The sequence below is a fragment of the Zophobas morio genome, unplaced genomic scaffold (assembly GCF_036711695.1).
Source record: "Zophobas morio isolate AGI-343-1 ecotype UQ-CSIRO unplaced genomic scaffold, CSIRO_AGI_Zmor_V1 ptg000025l, whole genome shotgun sequence".
In the NCBI taxonomy this organism is placed as follows: Eukaryota; Metazoa; Arthropoda; class Insecta; order Coleoptera; family Tenebrionidae; genus Zophobas; species Zophobas morio.
This window is the reverse complement of record NW_026972130.1, coordinates 64,117-88,207: the sequence shown is the minus strand read 5'-3', so window position 1 is coordinate 88,207 and position 24,091 is coordinate 64,117. Positions and strand designations below refer to the sequence as shown.

The window sequence follows — 24,091 nt, the reverse complement described above, 5'->3', positions numbered from 1 at the left end:
CGTTATAATTTGGCGACTAATTTGAAGTAAGCCGGTAAAGCGTCATTGCTGTTATTAGTTCATCTAAACGCAGACGACGGTTCATAACCTTAAAAAGAAGCGTTTCGTCTTTCGTTCATATTTGTTAAGTGTTGTGCAGGTTACTATAATCGGACATAATAATAATGTCTCTAATATTAAAACGGAGGCAAATCAGAAGTGCTGCTCTACGCACAATGTTGTGTGGATATTATTTATTATTACACAAGGAAAAGAGAAGGCGATGGTGGGTTAGGCCCATCAATGAAAGAAGAAAAGAACAAGGCGATTACGAAAACTTGGTGCAAGAAATGCGTCTTAATGATGTGGAGATGTTTTTTAATTACACAAGATTAACTGTAGAGCAGTTCGATTGTTTGCTAAAGCTGGTAGGGCCTTCTCTACAGAAAACAAGTTTCAGAGAACCTATAACTCCAGGAGCCCGACTAATATTAACTCTAAGGTAAATACAATGAGTATGCATAAAAATCCACATAATAACATATTATTAATAATTGCAGACATTTAGCTGCTGGGGATAGTATTCCAACACTGGCATTCTCGTATCGAATGGGAAAATCCACAGTGTGCAATATAATTAATGAAACAAATACAGTTATCTGGAAAATTTTACACCCAGTTGTTTTAAAAGAACCTAACAAAGATGAGTGGGAAAGGATTGCAGAAGAGTATTTTTCTGAATGGAATATTCCAAATTGTTTGGGTGCAATAGATGGAAAGCATATTGTAATGAGAGCCCCACAGAAAAGTGGGACGTTATATTTTAATTACAAAAAGACCTTTAGCATTGTACTTTTTGCCGTGTGTGATGCCCACTATCGATTTACCTACGTTGATATCAGGGCATATGGATGCCAAAGTGATAGAGGTTGTCATCGTTTGGAGACAAATTAAACAATAATCTGCTGAATATTCCTGATGATGCAGCATTTCCGGGCACCTCAAAAAAAACTCCACATTATTTCATTGGTGATGAAGCCTTCCCTTTGCAAGAAAATCTGATGCGTCCATATGGAGGTAAGAATCGACCAGTAGAAGAGTGAATTTATAACTACCGAATTTCACGTGGTCGAAGATGTATAGAAAATGCCTTCGGAATTTTAGCTGCTAAGTTTCGAATCTTTCATATAGTGGTTTTTAAGGATCCAGAAAATGTTGACAAATTAGTGCAAGCTGCTATCTGCCTCCATAATTTTATCAAACAAAATGAGAATAACCTGCCTGCCAGTCAGCACCGCTATGTGCCCTTAAATTTTGTTGATAAGGAAATAGATGGGCAAGTTATACCTGGACAATGGCGCAACGAAGTGTCACAAAATTGTTCCTTGCGCAGAGCACCAGACCAGAGAAGACTCGGCGCAAGAAACGCTAAACAAAGTGCATCTGAATATCGAGAATTTATTAAAGATTATTTTAATTCTCATATTGGCTCAGTACCATATCAGAATGAAGCTATTCAGAAAATGTAATTCTAAACATTCATTAAATAATAATGCAGCATATACTATTTTTTATTTATTTCAATGCATACCTAACCTTACCAAAACTAAACTAAAAACAAAAAATGAACTTCAGCCAGCTGTTTTTACTCTCACGTAATTGTCTCCTTGTCTTTAGAAGTAACTCCATTACTCCATCTTTGAATTCCTCCATTGTGTCGCTGGGCATTTTGAACATTTCCTGCTCTATATGAGCACAAAAAGAATATATATATTGGTCTGACAAATTTTCGTTGCCGAAATTTTTACTTACAAGATCCAAAGTGCTGGCAAATTTTTCTTCTAATTTTTGTTTTTTGTGTGAAATATTTGAACTGTAAATATGTATTTATTTAATAGATTACAGAAATAGAAAAATTAAATTCTGTTACCTTATTGATGGAATGGAACGTTTTTTTCCAAATGGTGTGGGTGTTTGTTCTTGGCCGGGATCTCGAATTGAGACAGGCTACTTATAGAAGCTCCACTTGGTTCTTCATCATCCAGCATGAGCACTTCTTCAAAACTCTCAGCACTGTAGCTTGATGCTGGAGACAAGAACGACGTGCTTGGTGCACTTGTTTCTGTTAATACCTACTATTAGCGGGCTGCATGGCTCCAATTAAGAATTTTGTGAACCAATGGACAAATTGCTGATCGTCCTGCATTAGGAAATTGCATTCAATGCGCACATCAAACCAGGGGCGGCTGGTGCCGGGGGGCATAAGAGCACCTGCCCCCCCAAAATTACAACGTTTACAAACACACTGGGCACAATATTTAAAAAATTATCCGGAAATTTGTGTCATCAAAACTAATTTTTTTATCTCGCTCCACTTGTATAAAATGTATCAAAACTTACTTCCACTTGCATCTAAAGATGTGTCTTGGATATTTGATATGTTATTTCTGATGAAATGCTGATAAAAGCCCGGCACAGAGACCGAATGGACATCTAAATCATGACTGATTTAGATGTTTTGTTTACACCGTTGCCATGGAAACTACACGTCGTAGCCGCTTGTTATGCGCCTGATACAACTGCTCTGGAGGATTAAGTTACTATCGCGGGTTTTAATTTTCCTTCTGCGCAAACACGTATGATAAATATTCTTAGATAATCTTCTCGGTAATACAGACATTCGGAAACAACTACACACCGCTTATGTTAATAATATTCGTGCACATAATGCAAGGGTCGACAAAACTCGCCATATATTACGCCGATTGATAATGTGCATAAAATTTTGTGGAGTGTTTGAATTTGCTTTACGTGGACATGACGAAAGTAGGGAATCACAAAGTCCAGGTATATTTCGAGGTCTGATTGATTTTATGGCTGAATTCGACTTTATCAGATCATTTGAAAGAAGCAACGGTTTTTAAAGGAATGCCTAAAACTGTCCAAAATGAACTTTTAAATGCTATGAACACCGAAGGCAAAAAGGTATGTGGAGAAATCCTTTTTTATTTTAATTGAATGTATATTTGTATTTATTTCCGTCACACAATTTCGTCTATTAATTGGTAATGACAACCTGTATTATATCTTCACATTTCACTCAGTCATTAACTTTTTTGAGACACCCTGTATAACCAAATCTAAAAAATATTAATGCAGTGATAAATCGCAAGCATAAAAACTCATAACATCACATATTTTATACATTTAAGACAGGATTTCTTCTAAAATTTTAGGTGACGTCATAAATTTTTTAGAGGGAATAAAAGCAAATATATTTTAATTAAAAATATATCATGTTTATCATGACTTTAAAACATCTGCAACGAAAAATTGAAAAATCTAAATAACTGAAAGTCCAAAAATAACAAAATTCAAAAATCCAGGAATAAAAATCGAACATGAAAATTTGAAAAATTTAATGAACGAAAATGGTGATATAAAATCGAGAAAATGAAAATTAAATAATGGGGAAAATCAAAATCAAAAATAAAAATTGAGAAGCTGAAAAAAATTTTGAGATGACAGTTTGAAATATTGGTAAAGTGAGACGTCGAGAAATGAAAAATTCGAAATATTTCAAAATTGAAGTTAGAAAAAAGAAAAAAATAATAAAATCCAAACTTGAAAAGATAATCTGAATTTAAGAAAAAAAAAACGAAAAATTGAATAATAAAAAAAACGGGAAACTGAAAAATCTAAAATAAAAAAAAAGTAATGAATTAAAATATCGAAAAATTGAAAAATCGGGAAACCAAAAACTATACAAAGTGCAAAAAAAATTCGAACACCTTGAAAACGTCGATATTTTCAAATGAAATTTTATACACGAATTGGTTATTGTATAAGTAAGAAATGATGAACATATGAAGACAATTTGAAGAATTTGTACGTCTTTTTAATTGTTGTTACCCTAAATTGAGATCTAACAAGCTGGGGCTGTTCAGCCAAATTTTGACGTTTTTCGGTATTCGCTTTCGACTATTCAAATTCCTTAAAAAGCCATTAACATGCCCCCAGTGCGAAAACGTCTTCAGTATTCACAATTAAGTGATTTTGATAGGGGTCGAATAGTAGGCATGCGTGAAGCAAGATTGTCCTTTAGAGAAATTGCACTTCGTGTTAACAGAACTGTGTCTACAGTGACAGAATGTTGGCAGGCGTGGAGTCAAGACGGTAGAGGACACAGAGCTGAAGGATCCGGGTGACCAAGAGCTACCACTGAGCGCCAAGATCGTCGTCTGCGTTCGTTAGCTCTAAGAGACCGAAAGTCTACAACACATGGCCTCCTAGATCTGCTGACCTCTCGCCCATTGAGCATGTATGGGATATGATGGGACGACGTTTAAACTCATCTTCTACTACCATCACAAACTTTAAACGACCTGAAGCGTGAAGTACAAGCTGCTTGAGATGAATTAAATCAGGATGACATTGATCGACTCATTAGGTCCATGCCAAGGCGTGTAAACGAATGCCTCAATAACAGGGGTGCTCCAACCCATTAGTAGCTTAGGTGTTAACATTTCCATTTGAATTTTTGATCATTTACTAGTAGAAAATAGTAGACTGTAAGCCCAAAAGATTTTCGAAAAATTATTATTCTATCCAAGTGTTCGGATTTTTTTTGCACTTAGTATACTAAATATTGAAAAATCGAGACGTGAAACGGAAAGTCCGAAAACTCGAAAAATGTCAGATTAAAAAAAAAGAGAAATCAAAAAATCTAAAATTTAATAAATAGAAAAAGCGAAAAATTGAAAAACCGAAAAATTGAAATATCAAAAAATATCAAATTTTAAGAAAACGAAAAGTTGAAAAACTGATAATTGAAAAAAAGAACCGGGAAATCTACATTGAACATCTTCCAAAATTAAAGTGTTTAAAAACTGAGAAATTAAAAAAAAAGAAGAAAATTTGAAAAACTGGAATTTAAAAAAAACAAATAATAAATTTTAAATTCAAATAACTTAAAAGCCGAAAAATCTTTACACCCTACAGGTTCGGAAAATGCAACGAAACCATCAAATTTTAGATAGAAATCGTATTTTTTTTTATTTTTATTAAATCTTAACTATATTTCAACATTTTTTGCAGAATCGTCTCAAATTACGAAAAGGAGACGTTTGGGGCAGTTTTAAGCATTCTGGCGTTCGTAGATACAAGAAAATTGTTAAAATTCTTCAGAAACGTCATTTTTGAAGCGTTTTCTTGTAGTTTTAAGCCAACCAGACACCCAACGGGGTCGGAAAGAGCAACGAAACCATCAAATTTTAGCTAGAAATCTTTTCTGCATCCGTTTGTTGTTGGGTTCAAAGAAAGAGTGATTGTATCAAGACGTATATTACAATAAACAAATTAACCTATACAAATCTAAGTAATGCACTTGACATCAAAATTAATAAATAACGAATTACCAATAAGCAATAATTACAATATTTTCAACGACAATCTACGAAAAGAGTTACTTAATTCCTCTCTTGTTCCTTAAGACGAATACAAAACACTAGACAGTTTTTTTCTTCTATTTTAGGGGGAAACTTGTATTGTGGTTCGTGATGTTAGTATTGAGCGTCCGATGGCAGGAGTCCATTGCAATGTGCCGGGGCTTGAGGCCTACGGTCCACGTCCCAGGGTCAGTACCGGTTATTTGACAAGTCCTGATCGTACTCCAATACCAGCCGTTTTATGTGCGACAGCTTGTCGTGGAGATAGTGAAACCTCCGCTTTAATTTCTGGTGCTCCAGATCTTTCTTGTTTTCATTGTATTCCCTAACGATTTGCATTTTTAGGTCCTGAAACAACGACAAAACGAAATGTAACCACAATAAAATATGTAATTCCTAGACACATAATTTTACAATTATGGGAAAATTTATCCATTCGATAACGCATGTAAAATTCATATTTCTTATGCCAAACATAAATATTTAAAATTGATCGGATTTTGCCGAAAATCTAAAAGTTCTAGAGTTAAACGAACTATGCTCAATGTTTAAAAATTCTAATTTGAATATCGAAATCACTAGAATTAGAGAATATAAAATTCGACTTACATTAAACCTGAGACTAGAAGCGTCTTCTTGCTTAAGCATCGATTCAAAACTGACAAACCTCCTCGAAACCTTGTCCACAATTTCGTACAAGTCCTTGTATTCGGCGAAGTCGGCATTGAAATCGGCTTCGAACCTCCGCCTCTGCTCGGCATCCTTGATCCTGGTGTACTTCCTGCAATCATAGATAACCTGTTACATCATTTCAATAACCAAATTTGCGTGTTTCTTACGTTAAGTAATCCGGGAACTCCGAACTGCTGTCCACTGGCACCGGCGACACCGGGGCCCCGTTCGCGTACCCGCTGTCCGTCTTGCCCGTCTGCGGCGAGCCGTTCCTACAATCCCGCGAGTCGGTGACGAGCCGCCGCTGCCGCTGGCTGTTGTTCTCTACCGGTGAGCGGTAGGTGGTTTGTTCGGAGGGCTTCCGGTAATGGGAGATGCGTTGGCGCTTGGTGGGGAAGCCGTCCGGGTTGTCGTAGTATCCGGGTCGCTTGAACGACGACGTCGTGGTCGGCGGCGGAGAGCCGGGGTGGGTGCTGGTCGGGGACTGGCTGCTGCCGGAGCTGCCGCCATCGCTGCTGTCCGAAGAGGTGAGGTTCTGGGACTTACGTCTGCAGATAAACACATTGCCTTTAAGGCGCTCCATAGTAAAAGGGGACACTCTGGAAACTGTGGGGGCCACTCTGGAATCTACAGGGGACACTCTAGAAACTGTAGGGGACACTTTGGAAACTCTACGAGACATTTTGGCGTAAGATTTCAAAATCGCTGCTAGGGAGGTCTATACCCTTTCGTAGTAGCAGGTGGAATAAAAATAAGTAAAAATAAAACCAAGAGTACGAAAGTTAATTAAGTGGTGGTACTGTGTTGAGCCCTGCATCCTCATTGGTTTAGATAAAGAGGGAGGGTGTTTTCAACACCCATTGGTTCAGATAAGGGGAGGCTGTTGTTAATTCCTCAATAAGTACTAATCCCTGCCCGGCGGTAAAACCAGGAGTACCATTTTTCGGATCGTTACTCTAATAACTGAATAAATTATAATATTAAAAATAAATTTTAGTTCCACGTTTTTTGGACGTTTCATGACCCCTAGACTATGAAAAATAGGTCTCTCGTTTTCTAGGTGTTTTATGAATCCGTGTTCTAGACATCTAGAATTTTGGAAAAATCAATATTGTATAACAATTTTTCGAATTTTCCATATCTGAATTTTCCAATTTTCGGTTTTCAATTTTCCGATTTTTAAAATGTTTTGATTTCTGGATTTACATTCCTATGATACAATTTGTCCACCTGCTGTGTGGAGAAAAAAAAGGCCAATTAAACGCAGAATTAGAATTAATTTAACAAAATAACAGAAACAGCGACACTTTGAGAGACGTCTGTAAGAGTTAACGGAATTATTTTGGCGTGAAAACGTATATTAATTGCCAAATTTATAATCAAATGATGAAAAACACTGTTTATTTTTTTTTTAAGAAAATATCGTACTTGGTCTGTTTCTGTTATTTTGTTAAATTAAATTTAATTGTGCGTTTAATTGTCATCTTTTTGTTGCTAATTTGTACATCATGTGTCAATAGTGAATGATTCTTTAATAAAATAACGATCACTAGTTAAATTAATAATTTTTAAAGTGGTTTTGTGAAATTTTTCAGGGTGGCCGGTTTTTTTTGCCGGTCAGTGTAGATATGAAGTAATACATTGCTGGTGTCGTTGAAAGTGCATGGTTAAAAGTTTCTTTAAACAAATTAATAAAACAGATTTGGTCTAGCTAATTTAAAACAGTCGGGTATAGTCGTGGAAATACACCTAGTCAAAAACACTTACAATGTGAGCTTTTTAGTAACATTTCGTAGGTGATTTCTTATTATTATGTTATGAATATGTTGCTATGGATAAATTTGAATTTGAAATTCGCAATTATTGAAAGGTACAGACACTAAAAAGGGAAAATCCATAAGGGAAATTTTTTGTAAATTGAATTTTTAACTTGGAAGACTCATTAATTAGTAGCGTATGTACTCTGTTTCCAAACTAAATTTCAAACTTATTAATTATTATATTAACTAAATTATTATTAACATTAATATTAATTTGATTCTGTTCTCAAATACCTATCTAAATTTTTTTCATTTTCCCAAGCAAAATTTATTATTTTATGAGTAGATGGGTTTAACGTAAAATAGTGATGAATTTCACGACTTTGCGTAATAATCTTCTAAATTATCCACCTTTAAAATTTTTCTGGAATGAAAAGAAACTCCATCAACATCACAAAATGTAATTTAAGCATAATTAAATTTTGAAATAAAATCTCATGGTATTAAATTCGTTTTTCTTGTAGGTAAAGTTTGTCTAGAATTATAAGAGTTTTATGGACTCCCAAAGTTAATTCACTTTACAGGCCTGTCGTCAATTTCATTGTACAGCTGAAGAGTTTGCTTGTAAAACAACCTGTCAAGGGAAACCACCAGATGTTCGCTACGCGGTCAGTCAGTTGGCAGCCTGAGGATACAAACAACAAACAATAGCAAACAATAAATTTTGTACCTGTCTGCCCGACTGCCCGGTGCGTGGTGAATTTGGGTGTAGTAAACATTGGTTTTCCCCTGACAGGCTTTTCAGCTGTACAGTAAAATTGACTAAAAGGCTGTAAAACGGATTAAGTTTGGGTGTCCATAAAATTCTTATAATTCTAGACACACTTTACACTGTTAATCAGCAAAGTAGCAGAATGTAATCGTTTTTTAATGAGGAATAAATAATTTTCGATTTTTGCATAATGTGGTGTACAGAAAGTAGATAGAGATATTAACTTTCATCCAAAACACGTGGGTATTTTCTACCTCATACTTGATTCATCAATGCCGCTGCTTATTCCTAAATCCGGTACATCCAAGAAGTATTATTTTCCAGGAGCTAATACTTTTGTGATAATACTGTGTACTTTAAAAGTTGTTAAGCCAGGTGCTTTAAATTTCACCGACCCTGTACCTCGTTAAACTTTACAACCCATTATAACTGCTACTGTCCTTTAATGGGGCTGTAAATTTTAATTTAGTTGTTGTTGTTATTTTCTATTGTAAGAGTAATTATCTACTTAAGCCCCTGAAGAGTTCTCCACCCTGATCCAACTTCCTTTTCGGAGCACCTAAACTCCCGTCGCGGTCAAGTGCTAGCCATAAAATTGGTCCTAATCCGTCACCGGAATTCCCGTCTGGCAAGCTGTATTATACATATACCTGCTGCGATCATGCAGGTGGCATTTATATACTTGTATAGTAGACCAAAAGGTATAAGGTTATATGGCCGTCATAAAATTATCCCATTGTGTCGAAGTTAAGTTGTTTCAATAGACAAGGTTTTAGGGTCGTAAATAATGTGTCCACTGCAGCTCGACCGGCTGTTGAGGTTTCGTTCAGGGGCGGCTTTCACAAAATATGTAAATCCAACGCTCCATTATTTCTTTACTACCTGGAGCCGCTGAGGGTTCCGAAACAACCACTCGCTTTGAAAGCCGGCCCTGTTAAATGTGAGCAAGAAATGTTTAGAAGAAGATTTATTGCCAACCGGGAAACTTAGTGTGATCCACACAAAGGGGGTATTTATTTGCGGTCAACTACTTTTATGATGGTCATATAACCTTATAGCTTTTGGAATAGTATAATTCGTTATATTTTAGTTTAGTTTACGGTGGATTTATTTAACAGTTTCGGAAATTATATGCAACTAATAAGTATTAACTTGTGATTACACAAATCTATATAAGTATGTGATATATGGGTGTTTTTTCGATAAATACTTATTTAAAAAGAACGAAAAGAAAAGAAAGTGAAGTTGTTTGAAAATTGATATGAATAGTATGTTCAAGTTATTTACTAAATATTTATTCAGTTCTTGCAACCTCTCCTTTCCGCAGTTCGGTCAGGGATTATAAAATACCAGGTAAAGTGTGTATAGAATTATAAGAATTTTATGGACACCCAAACTTAATCCGTTTTACAGCCCTTTCGTCAATTTTACTGTACAGCTGAAAAGCCTGTCAGGGGAAAACCAATGTTTACTGCACCCAAATTCACCACGCATCGCACAGTCTGACAGGCAAGTACAAATTTTATTGTTTGCTATTGTTTGTTGTTTGTATCGTCAAGCTGCTATAATACCTGACTGATCGCGTAGCGAACATCAGTTGTTTTCCATTTACAGGTTGTTTTACAAGCAAACTCTTCAGCTGTACAATAAAATAGACGACAGGGCTGTAAAATGAATTAACTTTGGGAGTCCAAAAAATTCTTATAATTCTAGACAAACTTTACCTAGCTAATCCTACTGTTACGGTAACAACGAGTATTTCGGTCGTTTATTTCATTCGAATGTGATAAAAACTTTTCTAAATGAATTTAAGAATTAATTACATTCAGAGAATATCCACCTCTACCACAAATAATAATTCATATATTAAGAAAATATTTTATGTTAGTGAGATGCAAGTGTCTTCTTTGTAAAATATGTCTCTGGGAATCTTATCAGTTGCAGTAATTATTTTTGTAAAAAAAATCAAATGACAAAAATTGTTATTCCAAATTTTAAATATTGTGAATATTTTAAGTGGACATAGTAAAAATTCAATTTATGATGTAGCAAATAATTTCCTATGTTTTAACTCAATAGTGGCAAAAAAAATAGTGGAAAAAGAATATGTAAATTATTTTCATCGTCGACTACATATTACCCAGGGGGCGTAGGTATTTGGCATTTGGACAAAAAAGATAAAAATCGACAAAATCGACTGCGACAAAAATTTCTGTAAAACGATGGGGCAAAAAGTTTTATAGAAATTGTGTACGGATTACATTTTGAATTGACACACAGAAAGGGAACGAAAACCTACAAACAATTATCTGCTTTTTGCTTTAATTACATTGATCGTCTTGTAAAAGTGCAACACATTTTTGTAATAATGACATAATGAATGAATGACAGGATGAAGTTGACTACTGGACCTACTGTTTTAACTCTCCTATCTGGGATCAGTAGTAATCTATAATATCTGCTGATGTATTAAACAATTGCTATGGATTTTGAAATTATTTTTATTTACATTTATTGTATTATAATTGGTCTGTTAGTATTATTATTTTGATCAGACCGACCATTGATCCGGAAAATTAACGGGCATACAGGCAAGAATTTTTATCATTACAAACCCAAACACGAAGACCAAGTAATTATACCTGGACATTGTTGTGACCTTTTACATGGAACCATCCCTAAGATTATAGAACTACAAACTGTAATATTAACAAAATATTATGTGTGTATTCTAACCGGGGTCATATGACGTGCCGTTAATTATTTTTCTATCAAGCGTAAAAAGATTAAATGTTAACTTTCCACGTTTTGAAAACATATTTTTCAGGTAACTAGAAAGCTTTTATCTTAGTTGTACCTAGATGAGGTATATTTGCGAGTAGGAATAGGATTAATCTTATCGCCGGTACTGATTACCTACTGATTAGGATTCCTCAAATTCAGTCGTCCGTGTAGGATGTTAGTTTATTGCCTCGTCTCAAAAATTTTACTAAAGCTTACACTAATTAAGGGGGTTTTATCAGCCCGAACAACCGCCTACTGCAATAAACGGTCGGAAACATGAATGTTTCTTTACCTGAGAGAGTATCGGTGCTATACCTACTCGAAAATTTGTCAAACTCTATAAACACATCTTGATGAACATATTTACAACGGGGCTAAACAATAAACCGTCCTAAGCCCATTAGCCGCGTTGAAGTCCCCTCCAAATATCAGTGGACAAACTATAAATTTCGTGGCAGTGAGAGCTTTAATTGATAGCCGATAGTGATCGGATCCGCGAAATTGATCCATACTTGGCACTTTCATTTTTTCATTACGCCATGTGATTAAATCGCATACTTGCTTAGTCTTCTTTTTTCATAGAATCTTACAAAACGACTTTCCTTTTCTGAATGTTTATGTCGCTTTATTGGGTTTTCTTAAGACAATGATCCCTTAAAATATTTTGAATAGCTGTGTATGTACAACATAACGTGTGTTCAATTTAAAAAAAACATCATCAGGTTGGCGTCGCTTCTTTGATAGTAAAACACGTGGCGAAAAACGCATGTGTTTTATTAATCCATATTGTTGCATATAATTGACATTTCCGCGTTGTTTGCTGTTGTTGATTAAATTTTAGGTTAATTGTCGAAATACTTTACATTGTTTACTAAAAATCAAGACCAACTCGATGACATGTTCGACTGAGCATCCGTCACTTCGCACCTTGGGCATGACATTCACCGGGGTCCAGCAAACATCTATGCGCCTGTCTTTAATTAATACGCTTATTTATTGTTGTTGTCTAAGTTCTTTAATTTTTGACTCATTTAGTTTCAGGCGTTTGTTATTCTTAGCATGGTTTTAATCGAGAATTAACTTTAATTCGCCTTCTATAAACCAGCTCAAAATTAATTAAAAAAGATCTAATTTTATCCATCATGCTAATTGCGTAAAAATAGTATTTAATCAAACAAAATAAACAAAATTTAACTTTTTTGTGAATGTATCAATATCACTTATGTTCAATTCAGTGTAAATAGTTGTCTTCGAGGTATTCATTTTCAATAATCAAATTATTTATGGATAACGAATTTTGTCAAATGCTGATGTAATTCTCTAGGAAGTAGGTATATTAAGATGTAAATATTTTTGTAGGTATATTTTTTGTAAATTAAATGATAAAGAAATCAAACTATAGATTGTTTTTTGTTTACCATTTAACTAATTATTTGCGGGTATAAACGGTGTTTAGGTTTTCGTACCTGCATATTTCTCAATAACAATCAACTGCTTAAATTAATCCTGTTAAGTAACATACATACACGCTAAAAACCGTTAATACTTTTGGTAATTTCCTGAAAACAACAAAGGGCGTAAAAGCAGAAAATCAGTGTTTTACAAGAATTCCAACAACAATTTGCAGAATTTAATTATTTAATGGTTGCTGATTTTTACAACGTTGTTAAGAAACACTGTGTCAGTATTTTGTCATTATTTGACGCTAACAACTTTGCCTTTTTTTCTGTGATTGCTATGCTTGCTTGTTAAAAAAAAATTAAATTGGACCAAGTCATCTCTGGGATGTATAATATGTTGCCTATACAAAATTTGTCAGGCGTGAACAGATAAAATGAATAGCTGTATATATTTTAAATGCATTATTATAAAAATAGAAAAAAGAAGACAATGGTGGTACTGAACAACAACAAATTAAATATAGAAACCAGAGAAATCTTTACGTTCTGTTGTTATCGGTAAGAGAAAAGAGCGTCAACTTGGGTACCTACGTCTCTTTTCGCTTGAACCATTAGGCAACCGATAATTCAAGCAGCTGTAGAGAGGATAGTGACAACCTAAAAGATTCATTCTGGAGAAAATACTCAAAACTATAACAGTCGGAAATTAAAGAGATATGAAAAGACTTTTAAATAAACAGAGATGAAATTAAACCGCCGAAACAAGATAATAAGGAAATAAAAGAGGAAATGATGAATCTAAGGGCAGCGTTGAAACTAGTGAAAGATGTTGAAAAAAAATGGAGCAAACAGACGAAATGCAAAGACAGAAAAACATTGTCATAACGGGCCTCAACATTCTAAATTTATAACAATTATAAAAGTTTTGTACATTGCTCATTTTGAAAACACGGAAAACCTGTCACACAGTTTCCGCACATATTTGGAATTGAAAATATAAAAAATTCCATTTAAAGGAATACGTATATTTTTAAGCAACATCTTGCAATAATTCTAGTCTAAAAATAATAAGGCAAAAAATGGATATCGTCTATCTCTATATAATTGACAGCGAAGGCGACGAGTCAAGACGTTGAACTGTGGTGCTCCGTAGTTTGTGTGGAGTTATTAAGCAATTCTTTGTCTATTTTGTATGGTGATTGTTGTATCATAAGATGTCCTGGGTCCTTGTGGTGAGTTTGTTTTCAGTTGTCTGGGATTTTTTGTCTTTTTCCTGTGGTGTGAATTTTATTCATTCCTAACTTAACGTCGATTTTTGCGAAATTAATTTTTTATCGTTTTTTATCTATATCTTTAATACTCACTGGCGTCTCTTGCAGTGGGATTGCACTATAGTATCTCCGTTTGGGGATTATAAACCTTCATAAAACGGCAATCAAATGAAGGAAATGTGGTAAAAATATTGGCAGGCAAGATTATTATGTTAGCTCTCGAAAAGAATGTAATGCAAATTACCACATAGCCTGTGTGAATAATAGCAAGTTCAATAACACACTTAAACTTTAAACACAAGCGGTTTATTCAAAGATGTTAACATAACATATAATATACAGGGTGCCGCATCCAAGTATGGATAGAGGGAGTTAACACGGGGAATTGGTTTTTATTTTATAATATTTTCCCAGGTCACTTTAAAGCTATCATTGAGCAATGCATTTGTAAAGGTATGTTTTTTCAAATCCTTGCATCACCCCCATTGACTGTAAAAAAGGTTTTAAAAATCGTATTTTCTAATTAGCGCCGGTCCGATTTGTTGCGAAAATTCTAAATGTCAAAGTCAAAAGTGAATTTACAAATGATTCTTCGATTCTCACTCAGAAATCACTGAACAACTCAAATTGAATTATTCTATCCAGTGTAATGATTATTGCAGGACAAATTAAACGGAATAAATGTATAAATTGCACAAAAAAGTTTATGAGATTAGGTTACCAAAATCTCATTAAATGCGATGTTCTATTGCGATTAGATGAAAAAAAGAAAGCCTGCTTGCTCTTATCATGTGATAACAAGTACCATTAAAACAATAGCTGGCGTTTCCGAAACGAATTTTTTAATAAACCATGTAGGTAACGACAATCAATCGAAAAATAACAAATCTTAACAATAGGTAACGAAATATTGTACACATTTGAACAACTATTGCAAGCATTGCTCAAAAAGGCCACCCTCAGCTGCTGTAGATGATGATGCCTTGAGAATAACTACTCCCTGCCTTCCTATCCTAAAAAGGCGTCAGTTGCTGTTCAGTAAGTAAGTCGATCTTCAAAACTCCTACACGTGTTGCTCAGCATTTAGGTGAAATCAGAATTCTGAAGACATTGTTGGATCCCCTGTTTTAGCGCGTCTGTCTTTGCATAGCTGGTATTGTTCGAATGTAAACGGTCATGAATCCCTAAAGAAAAAAATCATATTGATTTAAATCTGGCAGGCCAATGGATCAGTCCAATCTTTCGAGCAGAAAATGCCGGTTCAAATAGGCAATATTTATGCGAGTTGTATGTCTCGAGGCTCCATCCTGAATCCTAGGAAGTTTTGCTGAACTAGCGTATTGTTGTAGTTCTGATTATTCAATCCAGCGTCGTTGAAAAAAGATTCAATGTCATGATACCCTAGAAGCCCCAGCGACACATTGATCTTGACGGTCCTGGACCACGTGGGGGTTCTGCTCAAATTCGATCGTACTGACGATTATAACCTAATGTAAACCAAGTGAACATTCGTCAGTGAAACAAATGTTTGTCAAAAAATCTCCATTAGCCCAGATTTTTTCAAGCGTCCCTTCGCAAAACTCGATAGGTAGGAATAAGTCCTCAGGCTTCAGTTTTTGGGTATAATGTTTTTTGAAACTGTTGTATCACATCTGTTTGAGATTTCTAGCAACTATGGATGGAGTGGTGAATGCCTCTCTCTCTCTCTCTCTCTCTCTCTCTCTCTCTCTCTCTCTCTCTCTCTCTCTCTCTCTCTCTCTCGATTTGGGCCAGTACAACTAATATTCGAACATTCGCCTCCAGCGCAGCAGCAGCTTTCACACGTTTCCTTTTGCACGCACAAGTACACAATGTCTAAACGTTGCCACTGTTTTCGAAACGCTCTATAATTAATTAATTACGCATGCAAGTATGTCTTACCGAGCTGAAAAAATGAACAAACGTCTATGTAGATGCATTTTATGAAAGTTATTACTTACTCATTAAATTAACCATTGAAGAATAAGCAGGTTCTCGCTTTTTTAGCTAATTGTAGTAGAACGTAACATTTTAATGAGATTTCAGGTCATAAAAACACATTAAAATCGACCGGCGCATCACCTGCGCCATTGATGTAACCGGCGCTAGCAACATAACCTCAAAATATTTTGTGCATTTGTTCCTTTTAATTTGTCCTACAATAATAATTATCAGATTATCTGTTATTGATTTATTAACTTTGGATAAGAAATGAATTTATTTGGATAACAAAAAGCGCATTAATACAATACATAAGTTGTGCATACCTTTTGTTATTTAATAAACACTATCAGACCGAACATTTTGTCTGCTCGACGGTCGAGATGAGAAAAAAAAGGACGTCGCACAATACGGTGTTTGACACAAGCCCTTCTTTTCCCCTTCTCTTCTTGCCAGTTCTGACAGTACCAACTTAACTTATAGCTCTTACATTCTACCCTAACATGGCCTAGTCTGATTTCACCATTGAAGGTCGCTTTACAAAATAATTAATACTCAACATTATCACACTGGATAGAGTAATTCAATTTGAGTTGTTCAAGGATTTCTGAGTGATAATTTCTAAATTCACAATATTTCGAAGATCTTTTCAGCTCCTTAGATAATTGGAGAAACTGTTCTCACAAAATCTTTTTTGTGAAGATTACGACACTTAACTCTGACTAAGGTTGTCTGGGGACTCTCTCTTGACTATGCTGAGATTTGACCTGTTTTGGACAAGATAACATGGGTTGATGTAAGTTTGTTGCATTGAAGGAAATTTTCTTCAAAGTTAAAGATCAATTGATGGTTGATAACGTATGGAAATGAGGCAAAATTTCGGTGCTCCATATAAGTAGGCGAATATGCATTGTGGCGAATATACGTTGGGACGTAACATATAAGTAGATCCAGCAAGTTTTTTCTCCGTGTTTATGTGACGTAGTAGGGTGAGAGCAACTGTTCCGTAAAGGAATCGCTGTTTTTAAGCGTGTGTAGCCGCAAACGTGTCAGTGACATATCAGTAGCCATGACTAATATGAAGGGACCTGTCCCTTGGTACCGAACAGTAACTTCCAACATACAGTAACAAACGTGACATAGATTTATTAGTGTTTATGTGATTACTAGCGATCCAAATTTAGAAGCTGTAAATACACTGATAACACCGAAAACATGGCCCTTACAAGCTGTAAAAAAATTATACTGAAATATTCATAGCACATGGAACCCAACGGCATACCGAAACTCCTAGTTCATAATTTAGAGAAACCGTTTCAGTGAAACGAATTTTACAAGGTCTCATTATTATTCCCGTGAATATTAAATAAATTCGACTGTTTTCACGATTAAGCACATACCAGGGAAACGACGACCACATGTAATGAACCTCTTCAATCTAAAATCATTAAACAACGAAGTCTACTAGTATTTGTATAAGACTATCAACTCTTTTACTATATCCTCTGAAGCTTGACCAGAAGTGATGAACCCAGCGAAAGTCGACACGCCTGACATTACTACACAGACGGCGTAAAGGCATTTCTGTAAACTTAATCCAACATGTAATTTCATTGCCAATAGGAAAAAGAGCAAGACGCCCATTCCCATCAAAGTTCCGGACACAGCAAAGAGCATCACGTAAATGCTTAATTCTTTGTAATATTCTCTGGTCACTCTAAAAAATAAAACACCAATTAACAACTTCTTGTAAATAACTCCCATCCACGTTCTACTCAAAAATCCGGTTCATTCTCTTAATAATAAAAATCATTTTTATTCCAACATCCTTCTGAAATTGCCTTGCACACAATAGACGCGATACTTCTTTTGAATTTTTAATCTTGACAGAGAATGACTTCTTCATGGCACTTATTCCTAGATAAATTTGAATCCTAAAATGGCACGTCGCGTAAACAACTTGATTGCAGCTTGCGACCAACGCCATTGCTATTAAAGTGTAAGTTGACAAATACAAAAAAGATATTTCGTTCTTCCAAGCTGGTACATATTTTTCAATTATTGGTAGTTGAAAATACATTTTCTTCAACTCTTCTGATGGTAGCATAAGAATCAGACTAGCTGATAGAGCAAAGAATGTGTTCACAATCGTGTATGCATTAACTGTTTTAATTTCGAATTTTATACGTCTGGCAATTTGTTCGTCGATATTTTGAAGTTTCCATAATTGTATAACGTTCAAGGCCTCACCGCTACGGTGAGTAGCTAAAATGATTCTCAACAGGGACAGTATTACCTAAAAAAGATTTTAATACACATAACATATACTCAATAAAAAAAAAACTCAAACATCTAGAAAAGGAGGTTCTTGCGTACAGTTTTTGCATAGGGGAAACTGGTACATGACGGAATGGATTATTTCTTTTCTCTTGAATGTGCCCTATTTCAGTAAAACTTCAATATAAATTTTCGATATTTGTATTCTAATATTTATTCTTTTTATTGTCAACGTGATCTCACCATGTATATACCGTGTGTCTCATTAAATTATGTACCACGCTATAGTGTAGATTAGGATTGAGCTATGGTGCATATCGGGACAATTATTATTCTGAAAACTGACCTGAATCGAAATTTCAGAATAGAATTTTTATTATTTTTTACAATACAAAAAACATTAAAAAATTAGAAACATTTTTAATAAATCACAAGAGAGCTGAGATCTATTAAAAAATTAAACTTTTTAAAGCTCCACCAGAAATGACTGGGGACGGTAACTTCATCACTTAATAATATACCTATATCTTAATAATAATATATCTTCAAGAGATATTACATCAAAATCATTTTTATCCGGAAACTGGAAACTCCAATTATATGCCTCCCTTAAAAATGAAACACAATATTCTGACTTCTCTACTTTCTCAACTTTGCCAATAAAATATTTTATACTTTTCTTTGTTGTGTACTTTACTAATACATAGTCTTCAACAAGAATTTCTTCAGTCTCACATTCGTGTTCTTCTATTTCTGCATCGCTTTCTGATGGCGACGCTTCGAAAATCTTCAGTTTGACTTCATCTCTTTCTACAGTGAATTGTTTGTGCTTCCTTTCCATTTTTTGTTGACGGGCTTTTTCTATTTCCTCTTTATTTGATGCTTTTGTGGGTATTAAAGAGCGTGCTCTTTTTCTATCCTTGCCTGAAGTTTTCTTTTCCAGAGCCTTGAGGCATGGTCGAACCTGCTCAGGAGATATAAAACTATATATTACTTGCTGATAATCTACTATTTTTAGTAACTTCAGGTCCTTTAGAGACATCAGTAGAAGACTTTTGAGTATTCATGGATGCCCTGCACATTATTGCTAAACTGTCTGTTTCAGTATTTTTGTTAGAAATATAGAGGTCATTTGCTTTCACCCAGTATGCACCTAGACCCATTATGTACCGGTTCCCCCTACCGGTAGGGTAACAACGAGTCGCGGTTGTGTGGTTACTACGAATTGTACCGCCGTGGAAACGGCAAGACCGTGTTCTAACATGATGAACTTATACCCCCCGTTTGAAAATAAGCAGTTTCTTTAGCTGAACCCATTTCAGAGAGGACTAATTTTTACATTCCGCCAAACTGGCTTGTTCTATTGCAAGTCTTGCTACCTGAAATAGTCTAGTGTTGCAGTGCTTAGATTAAATACCCAAGAATAACAGGAGCTTCTCGTTCCGGTAGACTTAAAAGCACTCTGAAAGCCCAAGACCGCGTATTCTAGTGTAGAAGATCGGCAGGTTAGGGCTGGACACGTGAAATGGACGGTGGAACAATATTATTTTTTGGAAAAATCCCAATTTTGTTTAGAATAACATGATAGTCCAGTGAAACGCAGAATGTGGAACGTCATATTGCTCGAACTGAGAGTAATTAAACCGCTGTAATAGAATTCCAATTGGAATTGCTTATATTGAAGGACCTGACCTCAATATATGTACCAAATTTTCCCTAGCTGTTTGAGTTTTTTCTGTCATTTAGTATACTTTTAGTAAATGACTATTAATGTGTGACTGTGCTTACGTAGAACATTCCAAAGTAACAGGGCGCATACATCGCAAAGTAGTCAATTTCAAATATTGTCAAAAAAAAGTAAGTTTGAATCAAGACTAATAATGTATTTACAATCAAAATGAGACATATCGTTACTTTTACCACTTTGAGTTGAAAGAGATCTATACAGAGTACACGTAGTAACCATAGAACGTCATCTGAAAACAAAAATAAGAAGACATTGAATTTAAGTAAGTAATCAAACGACATAAAGTGCAATGTGTGGAAACTCGGATAAAAATAAGTTCAACAACTATTTAATCATATCTTCGAAGGTGGACCGGCTAGTGGCGCTGATGACACACCTGGCATAGTGTTCCTGTAGAGGAACACTAACCTGGCATTTACAGGCACCTTAAGACTAGGTGGGTAGGCGTCTTCTACGGGGACGAAAAGCAAGCACCTGGGTCTGCTCCAGCCGAAGACACGTATCTCCAGTGATCCCGTGAGCCGCAACAAAATAATACTTGGGTAGAAAGATAGGGATAACAGGTTTTATTACCTGCCCTGGTACACAGCTGACTGTAGTAAATAATAATAACAGTAATGATTTTAAACGTAAAAAACCCAAATATAAGTTACTTTCTCCGTAAACTGCTTTATTTGCGTGTAATTCGTCACGTGTTTGATAAAAATGAAGATTTTTCTTTATGTAGACTAAACAGATGTAGGATATAAAAACATTAGTACGTATTGTTAAAATTTTGAAAATTACAAAAAAAATTGTGCAGTCCTCCCGGAAACCTATTTTTGCTAGAATCTTGATCATTCGCCTTTGCTACTTAAAGACAGGTGCTGCCGACAATAAATATCCCCAACATAAAAGAGCATATGCACCGTAGAACAGGGCTAATCGGGAATTGCGGGGCTTTTCGGTAATCAGTCAAAAAAAAAAAACACTCAACGCCATCTAGTTTTGGTAATTAGAGCTGGTAATGGGACCTACCCAGGGGGAGATGTTAGCTTAACCTCCAACCTAAAAATGTGTTCTACACACAGTTTGTGAATTTTGAGCCGATAAGCTAGAAAATATCTGTTAAATCGTGAAGTTAGATTTCGTTACAAAGCATGAATTTTTAAACAAAAAGTTTTGTGGGTAGGGAGCAAAAAAAAGAATAAAATCGAATGACTAATAAATGATGGGAAGGCATATTAACATAATGGGATTATTTGGACAACCCCATCGGGGTTGTTTCAGAAATTGTTTATTGTGACTAAAACTTGTACTTGCGTTGTTTACTTTGTGATTTAAGAACTTTTTTTAATGAAAACAGAAAACTTTGTGAATAGGTACTCAAACGAAGTTTCAGATGATATCAGTGCGGATCTACTTGTTAAAAAGTTACAAGATATAAGTTATAGACGGAAGTGGAAGACGAAAATTTTACAAATTAAAAAAAAAATCAGGAAATAAAATGTTTTTTAATTTCTTTAATACTATGTTTCTTAGCTATTTTGAAATAAAAATTATTAACGTTGTATTTTCGTTTAATTTGGATATTTTGGTACAAAATTATAGATATTCTTTCGTGTTTTTTTTTTTTATTTTGTTACACTGGGGAGGCGAGGTAATTCGAACTTTGTAGTGTTTTACACAGTTTCCCGAATAACCCCACATCAGCAAAATTTGGAAACTTAAAAAAAATTCTCTATTATTTTAGCAGGAGCAAACTTATTTGGTGTCAAAAATAGCCCAAAGTAAGTTGTTTCTAAAACACCTTTTTCGGAGTGTTGCAAAACCAGTTTGAATCATATTAACAAAAATACGAAAAAAAAATCCGATTAGCCCGGTTCTACGGTAATTTTTGATCAAGTGTTTTTATGTACCACATAGTCTGAAATTAAATTGTTAACAAAGTACGACCGGGATCTAAATATACTTCAGAGAATTTGACATTATCAGAATTTTGTTTTAAATTCAAATCTCAATTGTGAAAACCAAGTTTTAAGGCAATCTTGACAAATGTAGCTTAAGACAGTTATATCGTGGTGTCAGAGCTTATAGTGGTGGTATCATCGACAAACAATATAAGTTACGAATTTAAATGGCCAAAATATATATCATTTATATGTAGGTATAATACAACAAAATTTATCTAGTACTAAAACATATGTACATTTAAATTATTACAGTACAATTGCTACTTATTTTTGTTTGACGACTAGAGAATTTGTGGCTAAAATCATTGATAATTTAATTAAAAAAAAAGATAATAAAAAAACAGCGAAAACAAAACAGTAAATGCGATTTGTCTAATTAAAATACCTATTGATATAAACTTGCGAGCATTAAAATCGGGCCACTATTCAAATCTGATTTTGAATGAAAATTATTCAAAATCTATATCTATATCTATATGAATCCTATAGAACACTCCAAGAGCTCAGAATAGCCATTGAAGAAGAATGGGCTCATCCCGCAAGAAGAATTGATGAATGACCATGAATAGACGAATGCGAGCGCTTATTAGAGCTAGGAGTGGCAACACCGAATATTAACATCATTTCCTTCTTTAAATTTTTTATTTTGTTAACATAAAAAATTTCGTTATTGAAAAGAAAAAAAGTAATATTGCAAAACAATGTCATGAAGTTTTTCGTAACTCTGTTTTAAAGACAAACATCTGGTCTTTCTAATGTTTTTTTTTTAGTTTCTTTAAGTGTAATATAGTTCGGTGGAAAATTTGATTCAAAGTCAGATGTGAATAGTGGCCCGATTTCAATGGTCGCAAGTGTACTTGAATAAACATTTAAACAACACATTTTTTGTTTTCACTATATTATAGTAGTAAATCATGTACAGGCTGGATTGACTATAAAATATTGTACATCAAATTGTGTTTGAAAAATTTCTGACAGGTAGCACAACGAGGCAGCAAAAATGAAAAAGTAAAACCTACTTGATGTATTTACAATCTTTTATAATCACTTTGTACACAAAGAAATCAATACCTTTCGGGTAAGACGACAACTCAAAATCCATGTGAAAGGACTCAGGAAACAAAACCTTAATCTTGCATTTGTGAAAGTAAATTTTTAGTTTGACACTACCAACGAACCATCACACCAATACCGATAACTGTGATACGCAGTGGAAGATTAAAAGGTCAAAAATAAGTTCTTTCTGTAAGTATAATAAATAAAACATAAAAGCCGTAATATGTTTTTTCGTTCATTTGATTTAATAGGTCAGACAAGAACAAAATTAAAAGAAGGCACAACATGGAAAGTTTGATGACTAAATAAATATGTAAGAGCCTTTTAATCGTAACGATCGTAAGATAAACGAGAACACCATTACGTGTTTTAAGGCTGGTAAATGGAGTCACTATAAAAAAAATTATAATAAGAAAACTCAGGACAGAACAACGTGTCCCCTTTCAATGCAATAATTTCACGAATTAAATATTTGTTACAAAAAAAAAAAAAAACTATAAATTATTTCATTGATTTTTTGTGTTTTATTTTTACTTCACAAAAATAACTGGACAGATTTATAATAATTATTTTACATGATTAAATTGTGATATTTATGAATTCTGGTTACAAAAAAATATATTATTTAGCTGTACCTACAAATTATTCAACAGAAATTCTTGACCTTGTTTGCTCGACCATTTAGTCAGTTCAATACCATAAAAAGGTAGACCACGTCCCTAATGATTATTTCTTCAAAGTTTCCTGACATTTATAGCATATGAATAAACTCGTCAACGTAATTATGTGATAAATACATATATAATGATACAATAGATAATCATGTATGTAAATCATCAACCATTATAGTCGTTATTCATTCTGTACATTATACCTCTAAACGCCTAGTTTTGTTTCTTGTTTTTCTCTTCCAGTGCTTCATTCCACTTGTATTTATGTCTCTCAGGCTTCTACTTCCCGTCAGTTTACAGTTCTGAATTTTTCTTAGCATTCTGTACGTCAGTATTCTCCATTT

General features: G+C 34.4%; 2 protein-coding genes across 2 annotated transcripts; one reads left to right on the top strand and one right to left on the bottom strand.

Annotated features, from left to right (window-relative positions):
- The first annotated feature begins 215 nt into the window (after window positions 1-215).
- Window positions 216-1,508, top strand: LOC135135769 (uncharacterized). The gene is made up of 4 exons (XM_064064890.1): window positions 216-481; window positions 540-907; window positions 967-1,056; window positions 1,123-1,508. Exons 1-4 carry the CDS (start codon window positions 216-218, stop codon window positions 1,506-1,508), a joined length of 1,110 nt encoding a protein of 369 aa, XP_063920960.1.
- Window positions 1,509-5,540: 4,032 nt separating this feature from the next.
- LOC135135768 (RNA polymerase II elongation factor Ell-like) lies at window positions 5,541-6,780 on the bottom strand. The gene is made up of 4 exons (XM_064064889.1): window positions 6,266-6,780; window positions 6,036-6,207; window positions 5,650-5,774; window positions 5,541-5,595 (listed from the first exon to the last, which is right to left on the bottom strand). The coding sequence occupies exons 1-4, from the start codon at window positions 6,778-6,780 to the stop codon at window positions 5,541-5,543; spliced, it is 867 nt and encodes a 288-aa protein (XP_063920959.1).
- Window positions 6,781-24,091: the final 17,311 nt, after the last annotated feature.